Source organism: Solanum tuberosum, unplaced genomic scaffold (genome assembly GCF_000226075.1).
Source record: "Solanum tuberosum cultivar DM 1-3 516 R44 unplaced genomic scaffold, SolTub_3.0 scf00449, whole genome shotgun sequence".
NCBI classification, from domain to species: domain Eukaryota; kingdom Viridiplantae; phylum Streptophyta; class Magnoliopsida; order Solanales; family Solanaceae; genus Solanum; species Solanum tuberosum.
In genome coordinates this window covers 84222-101225 of record NW_006239383.1, presented here as the reverse complement: position 1 = coordinate 101225, position 17004 = coordinate 84222, and the positions used below count along the sequence as shown (strand labels likewise).

The 17004-nt window shown below is 38.0% G+C and overlaps 1 protein-coding gene across 1 annotated transcript; it reads left to right on the top strand.

Annotated features, from left to right (window-relative positions):
• The first annotated feature begins 764 nt into the window (after nt 1-764).
• On the top strand, nt 765-2928 carry LOC107058205 (uncharacterized). Its single transcript, XM_015303628.1, has 5 exons — nt 765-999; nt 1108-1304; nt 1407-1951; nt 2061-2173; nt 2657-2928. The coding sequence occupies exons 1-5, from the start codon at nt 765-767 to the stop codon at nt 2926-2928; spliced, it is 1362 nt and encodes a 453-aa protein (XP_015159114.1).
• The last annotated feature ends 14076 nt before the right edge of the window (nt 2929-17004 follow it).

Sequence of the window (17004 nt, the reverse complement as noted above, 5' to 3'; positions counted from 1 at the left end):
ACATGAGAGAAGTGCAAAGACCACCCTGGATGGTCAGGAAGTCCTACATAATTGACCTGCTTCACTCGTGGATGGGAAGATAAATTTTCTGCAACTTTTTGTGCATTCTCCTACCAAACTCAAGACCAACCAGACAAGTTCTAGGTGACAAAAACAAACACTGTTAGACAATTGACATTTTTTCCAGCTTATTATTTTTACTGTTTTTTACTTATTTCAGTTTAGTGCTTCCTATTTTCTTGCTAGACTTAGTCAACTTTAGTAGCTCAACTTTCTGAAGTTAGTGGCCCCTTTTATGGTTGTTAGTGGCCCATGTTCTTATTTAGTCTTAATATCCACTTTGTAAGTGGCTACTAGATATGAAATGGTTAGGTTTTTCCTTGAATAAATTTAGATCTTCTGCATATTAATACACAATTGGAATTTCATAAGTTCATTCTATTTTTATTCTTCAAATCAGTTTCTTGAGTGTTTCTGTTCTAACAGTGGCATAAGAGCATCTGGTTGATCTTATAAGGCCAAAAAGTTTTAACCTACAACACAAATGGCATCCAACAACCTACCTTTAAATACACCATTCACTTTCACAGGTGCAAAATTACCGAATCTGGTCTGTGAAGATGCAAGCTTTTCTGGAAGCCTATGAACTTTGGGAAACTGTGACGGAAGATAAACCACTTGCTACACTACTAGTAAATCCTACCTTGGCTCAAATCTAATCCAACAACGAAGAGAACGCAAAGAAATCTAAAGCCAAGTCGCATATGCAGAATGCTGTGGCAGATTCTATGTTTTACAGAATCATAGCTTGCAAAACAACAAAAGAGGCTATGGCTTGCAAAATAGCAAAAGGGTCTTGGGATAGGTTGAAAGAAGAATATCAAGGCAGTGATAGAAAACGTCAAATGCAAGTGTTGAACCTGAAAATAGAGTTTGAGTCCTTGAATATGAAGGAGGACGAAACAATCAGTAAGTATGCTGATCGAATCTCCTTAATTGGTACTAACATTAGACTTCTTGGTGAAGAATTTACAGAAAAATGAATTGTGGAGAAAGTTCTTGCAACTCTTCCTGAGAGGTTTGAATCGAAGATTTCCTCTCTTGAAGAATCCAAGGACCTAAGCAAACTTTCATTAGGTGAACTAATGAGTGCTCTTCAAGCACAAGAGCAAAGGAGGACTTTGAGACGAGACAAGTTCACTGAAGGAGCTTTCTCTGTACAAAAGCAAATATTTGGTAAAGGAAAGCAACAGTTCAACCAAAAGAATAAAGACAAGCATGATGGAGGAAACAATAGTGGAGATGTGAAGCATAAGTTCCCTCCGTGCAAACATTGTAAAAGAACTACACATCTGGAGAAGTAATGTTGGTGGAGAGTCGATGCTATATGCGGAAACTGTAAGCAGACGGGGCACATATCCAAGGTCTTCAAATCAAGAGCAAAGGCCTCTGGTGCTTCGCAAGCACAAGTAGCAGAAGCTGCAGATGCACATGAGGAGCAATTCTTTGCAGTTTCATACTTTTCAATCAATGAATCCTCTGATTCATGGCTTCTTGATAGTGGTTGCACACATCACTTGTGCAATGATGCTGAAATGTTCAAATTCCTTGATCATACCTACAAATCTAAAGTAAAAGTGGGAAACGGTAAGGCAGTAGAAGTCAAAGGCAAAGGTACAATGTTTATCTCAACAATATCAGGTATCCAAACTATTCCTGATGTTTTGTACACACCTGATATGAGTCAAAATTTGTTGAGTGCTGGACAAATGCTTGAAAATAATTATTCTCTGCATTTTAAGAATTGTGAATGTGTTGTTTCTAACCCTTCTGGAGTAAACTTATTTTATGTCAAGATGAGCAACATAATGTTTTCAGTTGATTGGGAGAAAATGGCTGAGCAGGCTTACACTATTACTTCACAAACATGTACAAACCAATGGCACAAAAGGTTTGGTCACTTCAATCTAAGAAGTATCGCAGAGATGAGAAAGAAGGAGATAGTGGAAAATATGCCTGAATTTCTTTCTAATGCTCAAGTTTGTGAAACTTGCCAATAGGGAAAGCAAACAAAATTGCCATTTTCAAGCAAATCAAGTATGGAGAGCTAACCAGAAACTTCAGCTCATTCATACGGATGTTTGCGGCCCAATGAAAACGGATTCATTGAGTGGTAACAAATACTTTCTCCTCTTTATTGATGACTACACCAGAATGTGTTGGGTTTATTTCATTAGACTGAAGAGTGAAGTCTTTGATGTTTTTAAACATTTAAAGCTTTAGTAGAAAATCAATGTAATCTTAGTATAAAGGCTTTAAGGTCTGACAATGGAGGAGAATATACTTCTTCTCAGTTTGTGGAGTTTTGTAATAGAAGGTATTGAACGCCAATTGACATTACCATACACTCCACAACAAAATGGTGTGCCTGAAAGGAAGAACAGGACAGTAATGTAGATGGCCAAATGTCTTTTACTCGAAAGAAAGATCCCAAATCAATTTTGGGCGGAGGCAGTCAATACCTCTGTATATTTACTGAACAGATTGCCTACTAAGGCCTTGCAAGACATGACTCCATATGAAGCTTAGTGTGGGAGCAAACCATCAGTACACTATCTCAGAATCTTTGGGTGTATATGTTATTATCGAGTTCCAGAAACAAAGAGGAATAAGCTGGACAACAAGGCTCATAAAAGCATATTTATGGGCTATAGTTCATCTAAAGGTTACATGATTTTCTGTTTGAAATCAGAAAAACTAATTCTCAGCCGAGAAGTGAAGTTTGATGAAGCAGCTGGTTGGGATTGGAAAAATCAGAAGACCTCTTATTTCGATTTATTTTCAAAAGAGCAGCCTCAACATTTAGAAGATGAACTAGTGGATGATGTACCAGTGAGGCGAACTCGAACCTTAAAAGATGTCTATTAGCGGTGTAACTTGGTTACCTCTGAACCAACAAGCTATGCTGAAGCACAAGACTCTCAAGCATGAAGGAGAGCTATGCAAGATGAACTAGACATGATCGAGAAGAACGGAACCTGGCAGCTTGTTGACAGACCTAGAAATCGAAAGGTGATTGGTGTAAAATGGATTTTCAAGACAAAACTCAATCTTGATGGAACAATCTGCCAACATAAGGCTAGATTGGTGGTGAAAGGATACACACAACAATATGGTGTGAATTACCAGGAAACATTTGCTCCTGTAGCAAGGTATGACACAATCAAGCTTATTCTTGCATTTGTATCTCATAGTTCCTGGCAGATTCATCAACTTGATGTCAAATCGGTTTTTTTGAATGGTTTGCTTGCTGAAGTGATCTATGTAGAGCAACCTGATGGTTTCTCAATTCCTGGAAAAGAGGATCAAGTTTATCTCTTAACGAAGGCCTTGTATGGCCTAAAACAAGCCCCAAGGGCATGGTATGCATGAGAGGATGGACAATCATCTCATCCAACTTCGCTTTAGTAGAAGTCAATGTGAAGCTACTTTGAATGTGAAAGTCACTGCATGTGAGTCCTTAATTGTCTCAATTTATTTGGATGACATGCTTGTGACAGGAAGCAAAATTGAACTAATCCAAAGGTTCAAGGATGAAATGGAGAAAATCTTTGAAATGACTGATCTTGGAGTCATGAAGTACTTCCTTGGCATGGAAGTGTTTCAATCCAGTGATGGAATTTCATATGCTAGCAGAAATACATTTAAGATATTCTAAACAGGTTAAAAATGCAAGACTGCAAACCTGTGAGTACTCCAATCTCTACTGGTATGAAGCATGGCAAAGATGAGGATTCCGAAAAAGTGGATGCTAGTTTGTATAGAAGCTTAATTGGCAGTCTTCTATATCTAACCGCAAGCAGACCTGACATTCTAGTTGTTGTAAGTTTGCTCTCTAGATTCATGCGTTCGCCTGGAGACACACACTTCACAACGGCTAAAATAGTGTTAAGGTATATTAAAGGAACCAACAAGTTTGTAACTTTTTTCCCAACATCTGCCGAAGTAACTATGAACTTGATCGGTTACTCTGATAGTGATTGGGGTGGCGGAGTTGATGATTCCAGAAGCACCTCTGGATATCTTTTCTGTTTGGGGACAAGTTGTTTTAGTTGGAGCTCTAGGAAACAAGAAACTACAACTGAATCTATAGCAGAAGCTGAGTACATAGCTACTGCATCTGCTGTGAATCAAGCTATCTGGCTAAGGAAGATGTTGAAGGAGTTGGGCCAGGAACAAACATAAGCTACCAAGATCATGTGTGACAACAGTTCAATAGTTTCAAACTCAAAATATCCAGTGTTTCATGGTCAAACTAAGCATATCAAGATCAAGTTTCATTTTATTAGAGAAGTCCAACAATCTAATAAAGTGTTGCTTGTTCATTGTTCATCTGAGAACCAGCTAACTGGCATTTTCACTAAGTCATTGCCAAAGGAAAGGTTTGAAGATCTAAGGCAAAGAATTGGTGTTTGCCACAAAAATGCCAAGGAGTGTTAGACAATTGGCATTTTTTCCAGCTTATTATTTTTACTATTTTTTACTTATTTCAGTTTAGTGCTTCCTATTTTCTAGCTAGACTTAGCCAACTTTAGTTGCTCAATTTTCTGAAGTTAGTGACCCCTTTAATGGCTGTTAGTGGCACATGTTCTTATTTAATTTAACATTCACTTTGTAAGTGGCTACTAGATAGTAAATGGTTAGGTTTTTCCTTGTATAAATTTGGATCTTCTGCAAATTAATACACAACTGGAATTTCGTAAGTTCATTCTATTTTTATTCTTCAAATCAGTTTCTTGAGTGTTTTTGTTCTAACAAACACAAGTCCTTATTCAACAACTCACCACATATGACCTGCAAATTAATCAAGATGGTTCAAAATCTTATTTCCTTTTCAAAATACAAGTAGCATTGAACATTTCAACCACTAACGAATTAAATGTCACAAAAAGAGTCGTAAGAGTTGTCACAAAATCAATCATAACATGCTCAACCTTTTTAAAATAGAGTGGTGTGCTCAATACTATTCACATGCATGACTATGCTCTTAGTACCAACCAAGTCAAAAACTTCCCAAAAAGACGATGATTTTCCCCTTAAGAAAGTTGTCAACCAATCCATCATCGGGCAACCTCATGTATCTAATCGAGAACAGCCTACTCAGACTTTGCCACAAACAGTGCCAATCAAACACTCACAAGAAATCGACAATTTTAACCTTAAGAAAGTCGTCACTCTCTATCCATGATCAGGTATCGTCAATCCAAATCTTATTATCAAAACAAAAATAAAGAAGCTACAAACTACATATCAAAAAACTAAAATAGACTAATCCAACACAATATAAACAGAAACATCCACAATATTAAAGCCCGACAAGGGCACGCCAATTCATAACAAAGAAAGAAATGTATGCCCGATAAGGGCATAATTACAATATGAAGAAACAATCAATAAAATGAGTACAAAGAAGGCACCTTGAACAAAAAAAATGAGATTGTGTCCTCATAGTCCAAATATCAAAAGAGAATACGAGGGACTACCAAAGAAAAAGAAATATTACAGGAAAAGATTGAGAAGGCAATGTAATTAGGAAGTAGTTTGATTGGAAAAAAATGATCTTAGAAAATAGTTATTGAGCATAAGATGAAACTAACCAAAACTGACTATAATGTTGAAGTACATGGTAGCCTCAACAACATGCTTAAAGAGTGCCAAAGGGCTTGTCAGAAAACTCAGCACCGATCCTGCACTCATAGCCTGCAATTTGATCAACATTTAAACAATAAGTTTCAAGGGAGAGCTTCATGGTTGAAGGATATTGACAACCAAAGCGCCTTAGTTCAAATTCCCCAAAATATCACTTGTTTGTTTACTTGAGAGAAGTGCAAAGACCTCCCTGGATGGTCAGGAAGTCCGCCATAATTGACCTTCTTCACCCGTGGATGAAAAGATAAATATTCAGCATTTTTTTGTGTGCAGGTGCATTCTCCTACAGAAGAATTTTGCACCATTACGAAGTAGTTTGATAGGAAAAATGATCTTAGATAATAGTAATTGAGCATACGATGAAACTAACCAAAACTGACTATAATGCTAAATTACTTGATAGCCTCAGCAACATGCTTAAATAGTGCTAAAGATCATGTTAGAAAACTCAGCACCAATTCTGCACCTATAGCCTGCAAATTGATCAACAATTAAATTGTAAGTTTCAAGGGTGAGCTTTACCGTGGCAAGATACCGACAATCATAGCGCCTTGGTTCAAATTTTCAAAAAAATCATTTGTTTGAATACCTGAGAGAAGTGCAAAAATCTCCCTTGATGGTCATGAAATCCTGCATAATTGACCTTCTTCACTCGTGGATGGAAATATAAAGATTTAGTAATTTTCTGTGCATTCTCCTGCATAAAAAATTGCAGCATTAGTAAGTAGTTTGAGAAAATGGTAATGGAGCATAAGATGAAACTAACCAAAACTGACTATAATGCTGAAATACTTGGTAGTCTCAGCAACATGCTTCTAGAGTGCCAAAGAACCTCTCAGAAAACTCGGCACCGAACCTACACCTAAAGCCTGCAAATTGATCAACATTTAAGCTATAAGTTTCAAAGAAGAGCTTCTTGGTGGCAGGAAATACAACCATAGCCCCTTAGTTCAAATTCCCAAAAAAATCACTTGTTTAAATACATGAGAGAAGTGAAATGACCTCCCTGGATGATCAGGAAGTCTTGTATAATTGACCTTCTTCACTCGTGGATGGGAAGATAAATTTTTAGCAACTTTTTGTGCATTCTCCTGTTTGATATTGAAATTATTTAGTTAGAACACTGTGATATGCCAAAATTTTATGAACTACCCCAACTTCTCTACACAATATAAAATAAAGACGAAGATGCAACAATATGCATGCCATAATCATAAAAATCTATAGGATCAAGAAAAATAGAATTAACAGAGGGATAGGAAGACATATATGTTTCTAGAATGAGTAGTGGCACAACTAATTTCACCACAAAAAAAGCAAATAAAATTAAACCTATTGTTTTTCAACGCAGAGAGCCATTTGTTTTGATTCCTCTCGAAAAAATCCCACAATTGAATGGCGCTAACCCTGCACCTTCATCATTTTGTAGGAACTCTCCATTTCATTTTCATGCTAATATGAAAAAAACCCACATTAAAAGCACCAATTCTAAGCTTAAGCAAACCAAAATAACTACGAAAAGAGCCTCAAATGAGTGGAAATCTACTACTCATCAACACCCCAACTTAGAAACTTTGTTTGTCCTCAAGTCAAGAAAATAAAAAACACAAGTGACTCTTATTTCAAGACACACCACAAATCAATTTCCCTTTCTTAATTAAGCACAAAGATAATGACTTCGGTTGGTACTAACAAATTGTCCACATGCAAACTTTTCACAAAAGAAATCCTCTCATTCTCATGAAACATTTTCAAAAAACCAAGAATAATTTATGTGACGACAACTCAAACTCAAGAAATGACTCAACTCATTAAATCTTTCACATGCTCACCTGACTCAATTAAGAATTTTCAAAATCACCACTTTTTAGACTTACATGCCCTCATAAGAAAGAAGTGTCCCAAAACCACACACATATAAGCAAGACAAGAGACAAAGATGCAACACTCACACTCACAAACAATCATCTCATGCACATATAGTTCACACCACATGCTTGCCCATATTGTCAATCAACATTGACTCAACTCCATTTGGTTAGAAATCTCAAAGGACTTTGTTAAGCTTGTAATATGTGTTAGGGAAGGTTAGGATATCATTTAGGTATAAGTGACTACACCCTCCTTGAACACTACACAACAACTCATCATTTCCAACCTTTTTACTTTTTAAAACCCATGAACATTCAACTCTATTTTTCATTTGCTTTTCTTATTTCAACTCTATATGCTCCACATGCAACCATTTTCAGATTTTGGAGGATTCAAGTCATATTTATTCATTTGTTTACTTTCTTTTTCAATGTTTTTTTATTTCTTTAAGACTTTTCATTCATCCCTCAATCTTTCTATTTTTTTATATCAAGCCCTCATGTGGTAAGCATCTCTACAATGAATTTCTCATAACACCCCCAACTTAGACTTTTAGCCTCAACTTTCAAAACCTCAAGTTCAAGGAGGGAAAGGTTCAAAAGAGGATTACTTTTTCAAAAAGGATAAGGCTTGTAATGTGGTTGTCAATAAAAAAGATTAGGCTCAAAGGGGACAACTAAAGATTTATTTAGTGCAAAGGTGGGGTTTTTAGGCCAAGTGGACTTCAAAAATATCAAAGAAAGCCTAGGATCATTTCTCCAACAAACTCAATCAAGACCAACATTTCAAGAACAACCGGGGAAGTTCTAGGTGACAAAAGCAAACACAAGGCATTATTCAACCAATCAATCAAGATGGTTCAAAATCTTTCTTCCTTTTCAAAATACAAGTAGCATTAAACATTTCTACCACTAACGAATCAAAAGTCACAAAAAAAGTTGTCACAAAATCATTCATAACATGCTCAACCTTATATAAAAATAGAGAGGTATGCTCAATATTATTCATATGCAGCTCTTAGTACCAACCAAGTCAAAATCTTCCCAAAAATACGATGATTTTGTCCTTAAGGAAGCCGTCAACCAATCCATGATCAGGCAACCCTCATGCATCTATTCGAAAACGACTACTCAGACTTCGCCAAAATCAGTACCAATGAAACACTCACGATCAATCGATGTTTTAATCTCAAGAAAGTCATCACTCTCTATCCATGATCGGGTATCGTCAATCCAAATCTTATTATCAAAAGAAAAACAAGGAAACTACAAACTACAAATCAAAAACTAAAATAGACAAAACCAACACAATATCAACAGAAACATCTACAATATTAAAGCCCGACAAGGGCACACCAACCCATAACAACGAAAGAAAAGTACGCCCGACAAGGGCATAATCACAATACGGAGAAACAATCAAGAAAATGAGAACAAAGGAGGCACCTCCAACTGAAAATGAGAATGTGTCCTCATAGTCCAAATATCAGAAGAAAATACAAGGGACTACCAAATAAAGAATATTACAAGGAAAATATTGAGAAGGCAATGTCATTAGGAAGTAGTTTGATTGGAAAAAAATAATATTAGAAAATAGTTATTGATCATAAGATGAAACTAACCAAACCTAACTATAATGTTGAAGTATTTGGTGGCCTCAATAGCATGCTTAAAGAATGCCAAAGAACCTGTGATGTTTGCGTAATCAAGACAAAACTTCCAATGCAAGTGTCTACGATCGTACAATAGTAAAGTAACCCAACCAAAGGTTGGGGCCAAGTCCCAAGGGAGTGGTTTTCAGAATTAATAGAAAAATAAAATTTAGTTCTAATTAGTCATAGCTATAAACATTATCGAATATGAACATATTAAATCTAAGGGGTGACATAAGAGTGTCAATTAACGATGGGGGTTTGTAACAAGTAAGCAAAAATAGCAAAAATACAAAGAGTACTAATCAAGGAGATGGGATTCTTGGGATGTGATAGGAATACGAGGTAAGCTAGACTATTAAGTACATGCTTTTGATAGAGAATTCGTTGAATATTTGTGACTAGGCTAGACTTTAGTGGGGATAAGCTTTCTCTCGACCAACTTACACCGAATCAAATGGGTTTCTCTCGAAAATGCCGCATTAAGAACAACCTCCGCCTTATGCCCACTCACTCTCTCGAGCTGAGTGTGTGGGAAAAGGACTAGGGTTCACTCTCTCGAGCTGAACCTCATCTTGACCCAATCCCACCGGCCATCGATTTAGTAGTCTTAGTTTTACGACCTCTCTCTCGAGCAGGCCGAAAACACAACTGTGAAATCGTATTTGCAACTACAATTTCATTAAGTTCCAACACAACTACTAAGCGAAATCACATTTTAAACAACGATTAAACTATCAGCAAGCAAGACCCAATAATTAACTTAACCCATATTCACAAAATCACACCCCAAGAATTGGGGTTTTAGCTAGACAAGAACAAGAGATAGAAATTTATCCCAAAATGAGTTTGCATTCAAATGGGTATGAAGATTTAAGTCTCAAAACAAGCCAAGAGTGAAGAATCTTCAAGACCCAAGTCCAAAATCTTGGAGTTGAAACCCTTTGTATTCTTCAAGTTCTTCAAAACCCTCTCCAAACTTAAAACTCAAAAATAAAAGTAAAATCTGAAAATATTGTTTCAAAGGTAAAAATTCTCTCTTAAGCTAAAACTCTCAACGAGTATTTATAGTTTTCAAAGATTTGTACTGCAGCGGATCAGTCGGCGCAGTTAGTTGGGATCGCCGATCAACTCGGCAATCCGCCCATTGGTAGGTTTCATCGCCGTCTTGTTCTATCCTTCAGCATCATTGTGTTTTGGATCATTAGGCGACATAGTACTACTTCGTGGAACTTCTCGGCGACATGTTGACTACTCCTTTTCACCGTCGATTTGATCCTTTCCTTCAGGGCTTAGGACACTGGAACAAAAGACGAGGATAAGACCTTTTGGAGACTCACCGAACGGGTTCGGCGATTCTCAGATCTTCATTTCTTCATTCTTTCAGCTGCCTTTGTTCCTTTTTGCTAAATAGTGTCCATGCTTTCCCTCAAACTCCAAATACCTGAATCTTAAGGGTTCTCATCAGATTATTGAGACAAAATATGCATTTGAGGACCAAATTGTGGACTCATCAACACCCCCAACTTAAACTTTTGCTTGTCCTCAAGTAAACTCGAGTTCAGCTGTTCAAAGAGGGATGTCTCGAACAGTGCTACACAAGACTCAATCATGAATGCACACAATAAGACTCACTTTACTTATGCAAAGATCAAATTAGTACTCTAAGTTTCAAGTTGTGACTCACTATTATCAAAGAATCTCGTGCTCACAATACTTGCTTCAAATGCAAGTTCAAGCTCAACCAAAATTTTCAAATGCCCTCACACAAAGAATGATTCCATATTCACACAATGGTTCACAATTTAAAGCTTCGGAATCAGATGCAATGCTCACACTCACAAAGAAGAACACAATGCATAATTTCACCCATAAGTTTGCCCGTATTTTCCAATCAATACTTTCTTCAGCTCACTCAAAATTACCAAGGTCTTTCAAGGCTTGTAATGGGATTGAGTGCAAAGGTATGGTCATTTAGGCTCAATGACTTTCATCCTTATGAAATGTGGTGCTCACAACACTTCCTTTCCTCTTCCTTCATCATTTTCTTTAGTGCTCATAAGTCATCCTATTATTCACTTCCAATGGATTGTTTGGGAACCCCATTTCTTTTATACTTTTCAACTTTATTCCACAACTTTTCTTTTTCATTACTTTTCTTTTTCTTTATTCTCCAACTTTTTTTTTATATGAAGAGTTTCCATTTTTCTCAACACCATGGGTTAAAGGAGACTTTCCTTGAACTTCTTGATTTTCCCTTCTCTTTTCACCACACCCCCAACTTAAGCTTTTGGCCTAAGTTGGATATTCGACTAACCACAACTTCATGAGGATTATGGGTGATGGATAAAGAAAGGTCGTTGTTTTCATCAAGTTTCTTCCAAAGAAAGGTAAGGCTCAAGGGGTGTTCAAAAGCGGTTCACACACTTACAAGGTAGGCCACAAAAAAGGTATATGTCAAATTTGCTCACACTCTTCGAAGTTGCCTAAGATCATATCAAGAGATAACATCACTTAGTTAACCGGACCAACGAGGCCAATTCTAGGATCCATCATGCATAGTTCACATGTAAGCTCATCACACTAGGAATTGACACTATAAGTCATACAAGTCTCCACACTTTCGCTAGTGTGCAATGATCATCACAAGAGACTCGATTCGGCAATAGGCTAGTTACAACGAGATGCAAAGAGTTCACATATTGTCTATGCAACTTCATTTGGCCTCATCGTAGCCGTACATTCATGTTTGTTCGATTAGGAGCACTATTCAAGTCATCGATATTGATTGGAATTGAGACTCAATTTTTGCAAAAGAACAACCACATTCAACACGCTAGAGGTGGCAATTATTTTTTCCGGAGGGGTCAAAATTATTTTGTAATTTAAAACATGGAGCCACAAGAGCAAACATCCACGAAAGCAGTATTAACACAATTATAGTTCACAACCCAAAATATAAACAAAACATAATTCATGAATAATACACAAAGGTGGGCCTCACCCCACCACAAATAAAAACATTTGTCCTCAAATGCAAATAATAAAATATACAGAATGTAAATTAAAGGAAGATAGAGAGGGAGGTAAAGAGGGGATCTTGTCTAAGTGGTTGCTCTGTCTGTTTGGGCATCAGCGCCCGGAGTGACCTCAGAAGGACCAACTCCACTGGATCCAGCAACATGTTCTAAGGAAGCCTGCACATCAACATCTATCATAATTGCTTCAGTCTCGGTCAGGTCTTCATCTGCAACTTCCTTAGTCTCCTCATGCATCTCTTCATCAGTCTCTGCCTCTGACTCATGATCGACTATCTGCTCCTCTCTATCCCCATGTCCTGTGGCAGTCTAAGGCATCTCAGGCACATCAGGAATCTCCACTGTTCCAAAGACCATGGACATATCGGTGGACTTCAGGTAGTCCACATCTTTTCTGAGTTCAGCAATGACAGCCTTTAAAGCCGTCACCTCCTCCGTGTCCCCTTAGTTGCGCTCACACACCACTAGCCTGGCTGCTAAGACATCAATGATAGTGCTCAGTGGTGTCACAACTTCAGCGAGGGCAGTCTGAATCATTCCCGGTATAGAGGCTTCTAGATTGGCAACCCGACGATTAGCAGAATAGGCCAGCTGTCCCATCCGAAGTAGGGAAGCCTGGGTGAGTGGAGGCCGGGAAACATCAGCAACAAAAGTAGGTCTGGGAGGCAGTGCAAAAGCAAAAGAACTTAGAGTATCAATAGGAGTAGCAGTGGTAATGGATATACATGAAAGTCCATGACGTAAAATGGATTACATCAAGACTATCCATTCACGAACTTCAATGCTTTTATGGAGTATTCACAAGGATGGAGGTTGTTTCGCATGTATGGATGCCAAGGAGGGAGTTTCATGCCTTGCATGGGAACATATGCACCTTGAAGGAGCTCCCAATTGGGAAACACCATGCTTGGATGATAGCTTGGAGCGTGGGAGGCCTAATAAAGGGAGGAGGAGCAAGTGAAGAATGTGCTTCATTCGGCGTGCTGGATAGCACTTCGGTGACTCGCCAAAACCCTTTGGTGTGGGTTCCTAAGATTGCCAACTGCCCAAGGAGCTACAAAGGGGAAAAATGCTCACTAGGCGAGCTGAAGACCATTGGCGCATCACCAAGTGGATTGGGCGATGGTTCCCAGACCGCCCAAAGTTCCAGTAGCTTCCCAGCCATGGCAAAGGAGTAGAGTTCCTCGCCGAACATATTGGGCGCATCGTCGAGCCACTACGCTCGGCCAACTTGGCTCGCCCATTGGCCCATTTCGGGTCACTTTTGGGCCCATCTATGTAATAATGCCTAAAACTATAAATAGGCCTTTAGGGTTTCATTTTAGACTTAGACTGATTTTGAATATTGTGGTTGTAAACCTAAACTACTTGTGTGAGTGTTGAAAGCTTGGTAAGCTTTTGTTGAACCTTGTTTAGAAATGAGGGTTGCTTAGGATATTGATTCCCTCGAGGTCTTCGTAAGAGTTAGGTGCTTCTTGACGGATTAACGAGGTGAGGTCTTTTGATTTAATATACCCTTAGGTTGCTCTTTGTTTCCTCTTTTTGTGTCTATCTATTTATCCGGATTTGGTACTTGTTAGGATCTAGATTGGAGGTTATTGGATTTAATACATCCTTTAGTTGCCAATTGTTTCTTATCTTTTGTCTTTTCTACTATCTTTCTCGTTTTCCGCTGTTTGTTGTGATTCCTCTTGTGAGAATTACATCATTTGGTATCAGAGTCGAGTTTAGATTCATTCTATCGATTCTAGGCTTGGGTTTGTTGCTACAAAAAAAAAGAGTTCAAATTCATTTTCGTCAAAATTGCTGAAGTGGGTTTGTTAGATTTGAGTCTTGTTTGAGTTTCTAAGGTTGGAATAGTGTTCTCCAACCCTAATTGAGTCTAGGGCTGAGATTGGAAGGAGTTTGGTGCCTTGTTGAAGATTTCACCATTTAAGACTAGAAGAAGCTTGAAGAAGATGAAAATGGGTTTTGAAATCTGAAGGAATTGAAGGTTAAAAAGTATTGGGTTTTTTTCCCACATAAAGGAGAGCCTTCACCTAAATTTTCGTGAAATTCTGAGACAATTTTTTTAAGGGTTTTAATTTTGGGTTCATCTTGTTCTTGAAGTTCTTGAAGAACATTCAAACCTTCAAGGAAGGGAAAATTTGAAAAATAAGAGTTTGATCCAAAAAGGAAGAAAGAGAAAGTGTAAAAGTGTTTGTAAAAGGGGAATTTACCAAAAAGGGTAAATACTAAAGTCCCAAGTGCAGAGGGGACCACATCAGGTCAATTTTCAGAGCTTTGCAAGTGCAGCTTTGGGCCATTGGGCGAACCCCGACTTGGTTCACCTAGTCCACTCGGTGTCTCGCCCTTTGGGCAGCTAGGTCGCCGAGTTGATCTTGTTTGGGAGGGGTCTACTAGAAATTTCAGTGAGCTAAGCCCTGTTCGCCAAATCCACTCGGCGCATCACCGAACTTCCACCCAGATCGCCGAGTCGCCTTGTCTGATTGTCAATTTTCGTGAGTCTATCTTCAAGTTGGCGAGCTGAACTTTACGTTAGGCGAAGAAAATAGGCCATGAAAATGGGTTTTGAAATCCACTCGGCGCATGACCCTTTCTGATCTCAAGTTCTAATTCCTAGTTTTCTTTTTCTCTTGATTCTAGTTCATTGTCAAGATTCCTAAACTGATTGTCAACTTGTAATTACCTACTTGTTGACTATTGGTTCTTGAAATTCACTTCTTTGTAGTGCTTTTCTTTTCGTGCTTTTTTCGTTTTACTTCATAGTTAATTCTTGACTCAAGTCCGTTTGCTTTAGTTGAGTCATCCATTTTTCTTTAAAACAAAAATACACTCCGGCCAAGAGTAGAAATTGAAACCTTGTGATCAACTGAGTATAAGCAATCTTCAACATTAGCCGCACCAATTTGAGAGATAATCAAAGGTGTGCAAACACGAGTGATTGTGAGTTCATTTTACTAATGCTAACGTTGTATGCTGTTTTGGTTGAGTTGTCTTAAATGTTAGGTACAGTGGCAACCGGAAGTGAGACCCTCCCACTTAAGGGGAAGGTTACATGGGAATCCATACTGGAGGCGTTTGCTGATATGAGTTGGAAAATGAGGAACATAAAAGAGCGAATGGCCTCCGTGGAGGGCAGGCTGGGAATGGAGGAGAGGGTTAACATCCCTTCGAATGGGGTGCCACAATCTCAACTTAACCCTGTTTGTTATCTTTCACTTTGTAAAGGTTCTCATGTAGGTACAAGCGTAAAGATTGGAGGAACATGAGTTCCCAACCAAGAGCCTACAACTAAAGGTGTGATGGACGCCTTTGTGTGATGTTCCAGCATCCAAGGTAAAGAAGATCCTTCTTGCGGGCGACATGGTACAATATCTACACTTGACACTTTTACCATTGCGAATGAACAAAGTGTGAATGTTAGCTTGTCTATATGTGAGCTTATTGCTTCTTTACCATATGCTGATAATGTGCTTGTTAAGAGTGTGGATACACTAGTTGATCCTATTGATGACCGAATTGATTCTTCTAATAAGATCGATTTGTGTCCACCTAGTATTGACACTTGTGATTTGAAAGATAGTACATTAATTAATGATGATTTTGTTGATCAACCTGTTTGTGAGTGTAGTTCACTGGTTGAGGGTTCTTATAATGTTATTAAGGAACCTCAATTTGGTGGCACTAATGATAATGTTGATCATTTGAGTAGGAGTGACTCTTTGAGAATGTCTTTTGTGGATGATCCAATTGCTTGCTTTGCTCATAGAGATCTTTTTTAGGGTGAACATGCATGTTTTGGTTCCTCCCTAGTGGTGGATCCTTCCCTCTTTAAGTACAATATCCTATTTAGAGATGCTGAAATCACTCCTAGCAATGTACATAGTGGTGTCAATCTTGAGAGCAATATAGCTCTTGATAACTATACTTGTTATAGTAACCCACTATGGTGTGAAGCTTTCCCTCCCAAAGATGGAAATCTCTTCTTGGAAGATGAGAGTACTCTTGTGGGGAAGGAATGTGATGAGGAGAAAGGTGGTGTTGGATTTCGTATTACTTCTTCTTCTTGGTGTGTTTCAATCCTTGATAGTATAACCAACACTTTTGAGCCTATTGGTAGTCCACTACAAGAAATCTTACATTTTGTGGTGCCAAAAGTTGCTACAAAACCCCACAAAGTCGCCACTAATAACATTTAGTGGCGACATTAGGGTCGTGGCTAGTACTTCCATAACTAAATATTATTAGTGGCGACAATTAGTGTCATCAGAAGAAGTACGTTTTTAGTGGCGACTTAGTTGCCTCTAAAAGTAGGCAAATATCTTTGGGGAAACAACTTTTAAAGGCAAGTTTTGTCGCCACTATAACTACAAAACATTATGTTGCAAGTGTTGTCGCCACAATATTGAGTATTAGTGACTAACTATGGTCGCCACAAATACCCTTTTTCTTTCGAAAAAAAATACAGCATTATTATTTCTAATAATACTTCTCAAATGTTTTACAACAACCCAATTGACAATAAAAGATACACAACTAAAGATATTTTGCAAACAATGATACCAAAAACTTTCATAGAATATAATAATTGTGCATACACATTAAAAATACAAACACAAAAATAAAATATTTTTCAGCTAGAATAAATTTTGCCCGAATGAATGTCCTGTAAATCAATTAACACACTTCCCCCCAACATACTCCTTTACAGTGTTCTATAGAAAGGTACAT

What these genes read in the sequence shown, in the direction of transcription:
- LOC107058205 (XM_015303628.1), top strand. Translation starts at nt 765, where the DNA reads ATGCAGAATGCTGTGGCAGATTCTATGTTTTACAGAATCATAGCTTGC. An exon ending in GAGGAAACAATAGTGGAGAT is followed by an intron (nt 1,305 to 1,406) that starts GTGAAGCATAAG and finishes AACTGTAAGCAG; the next exon opens with ACGGGGCACATATCCAAGGT. An exon ending in ACAAACCAATGGCACAAAAG is followed by an intron (nt 1,952 to 2,060) that starts GTTTGGTCACTT and finishes ACTTGCCAATAG; the next exon opens with GGAAAGCAAACAAAATTGCC.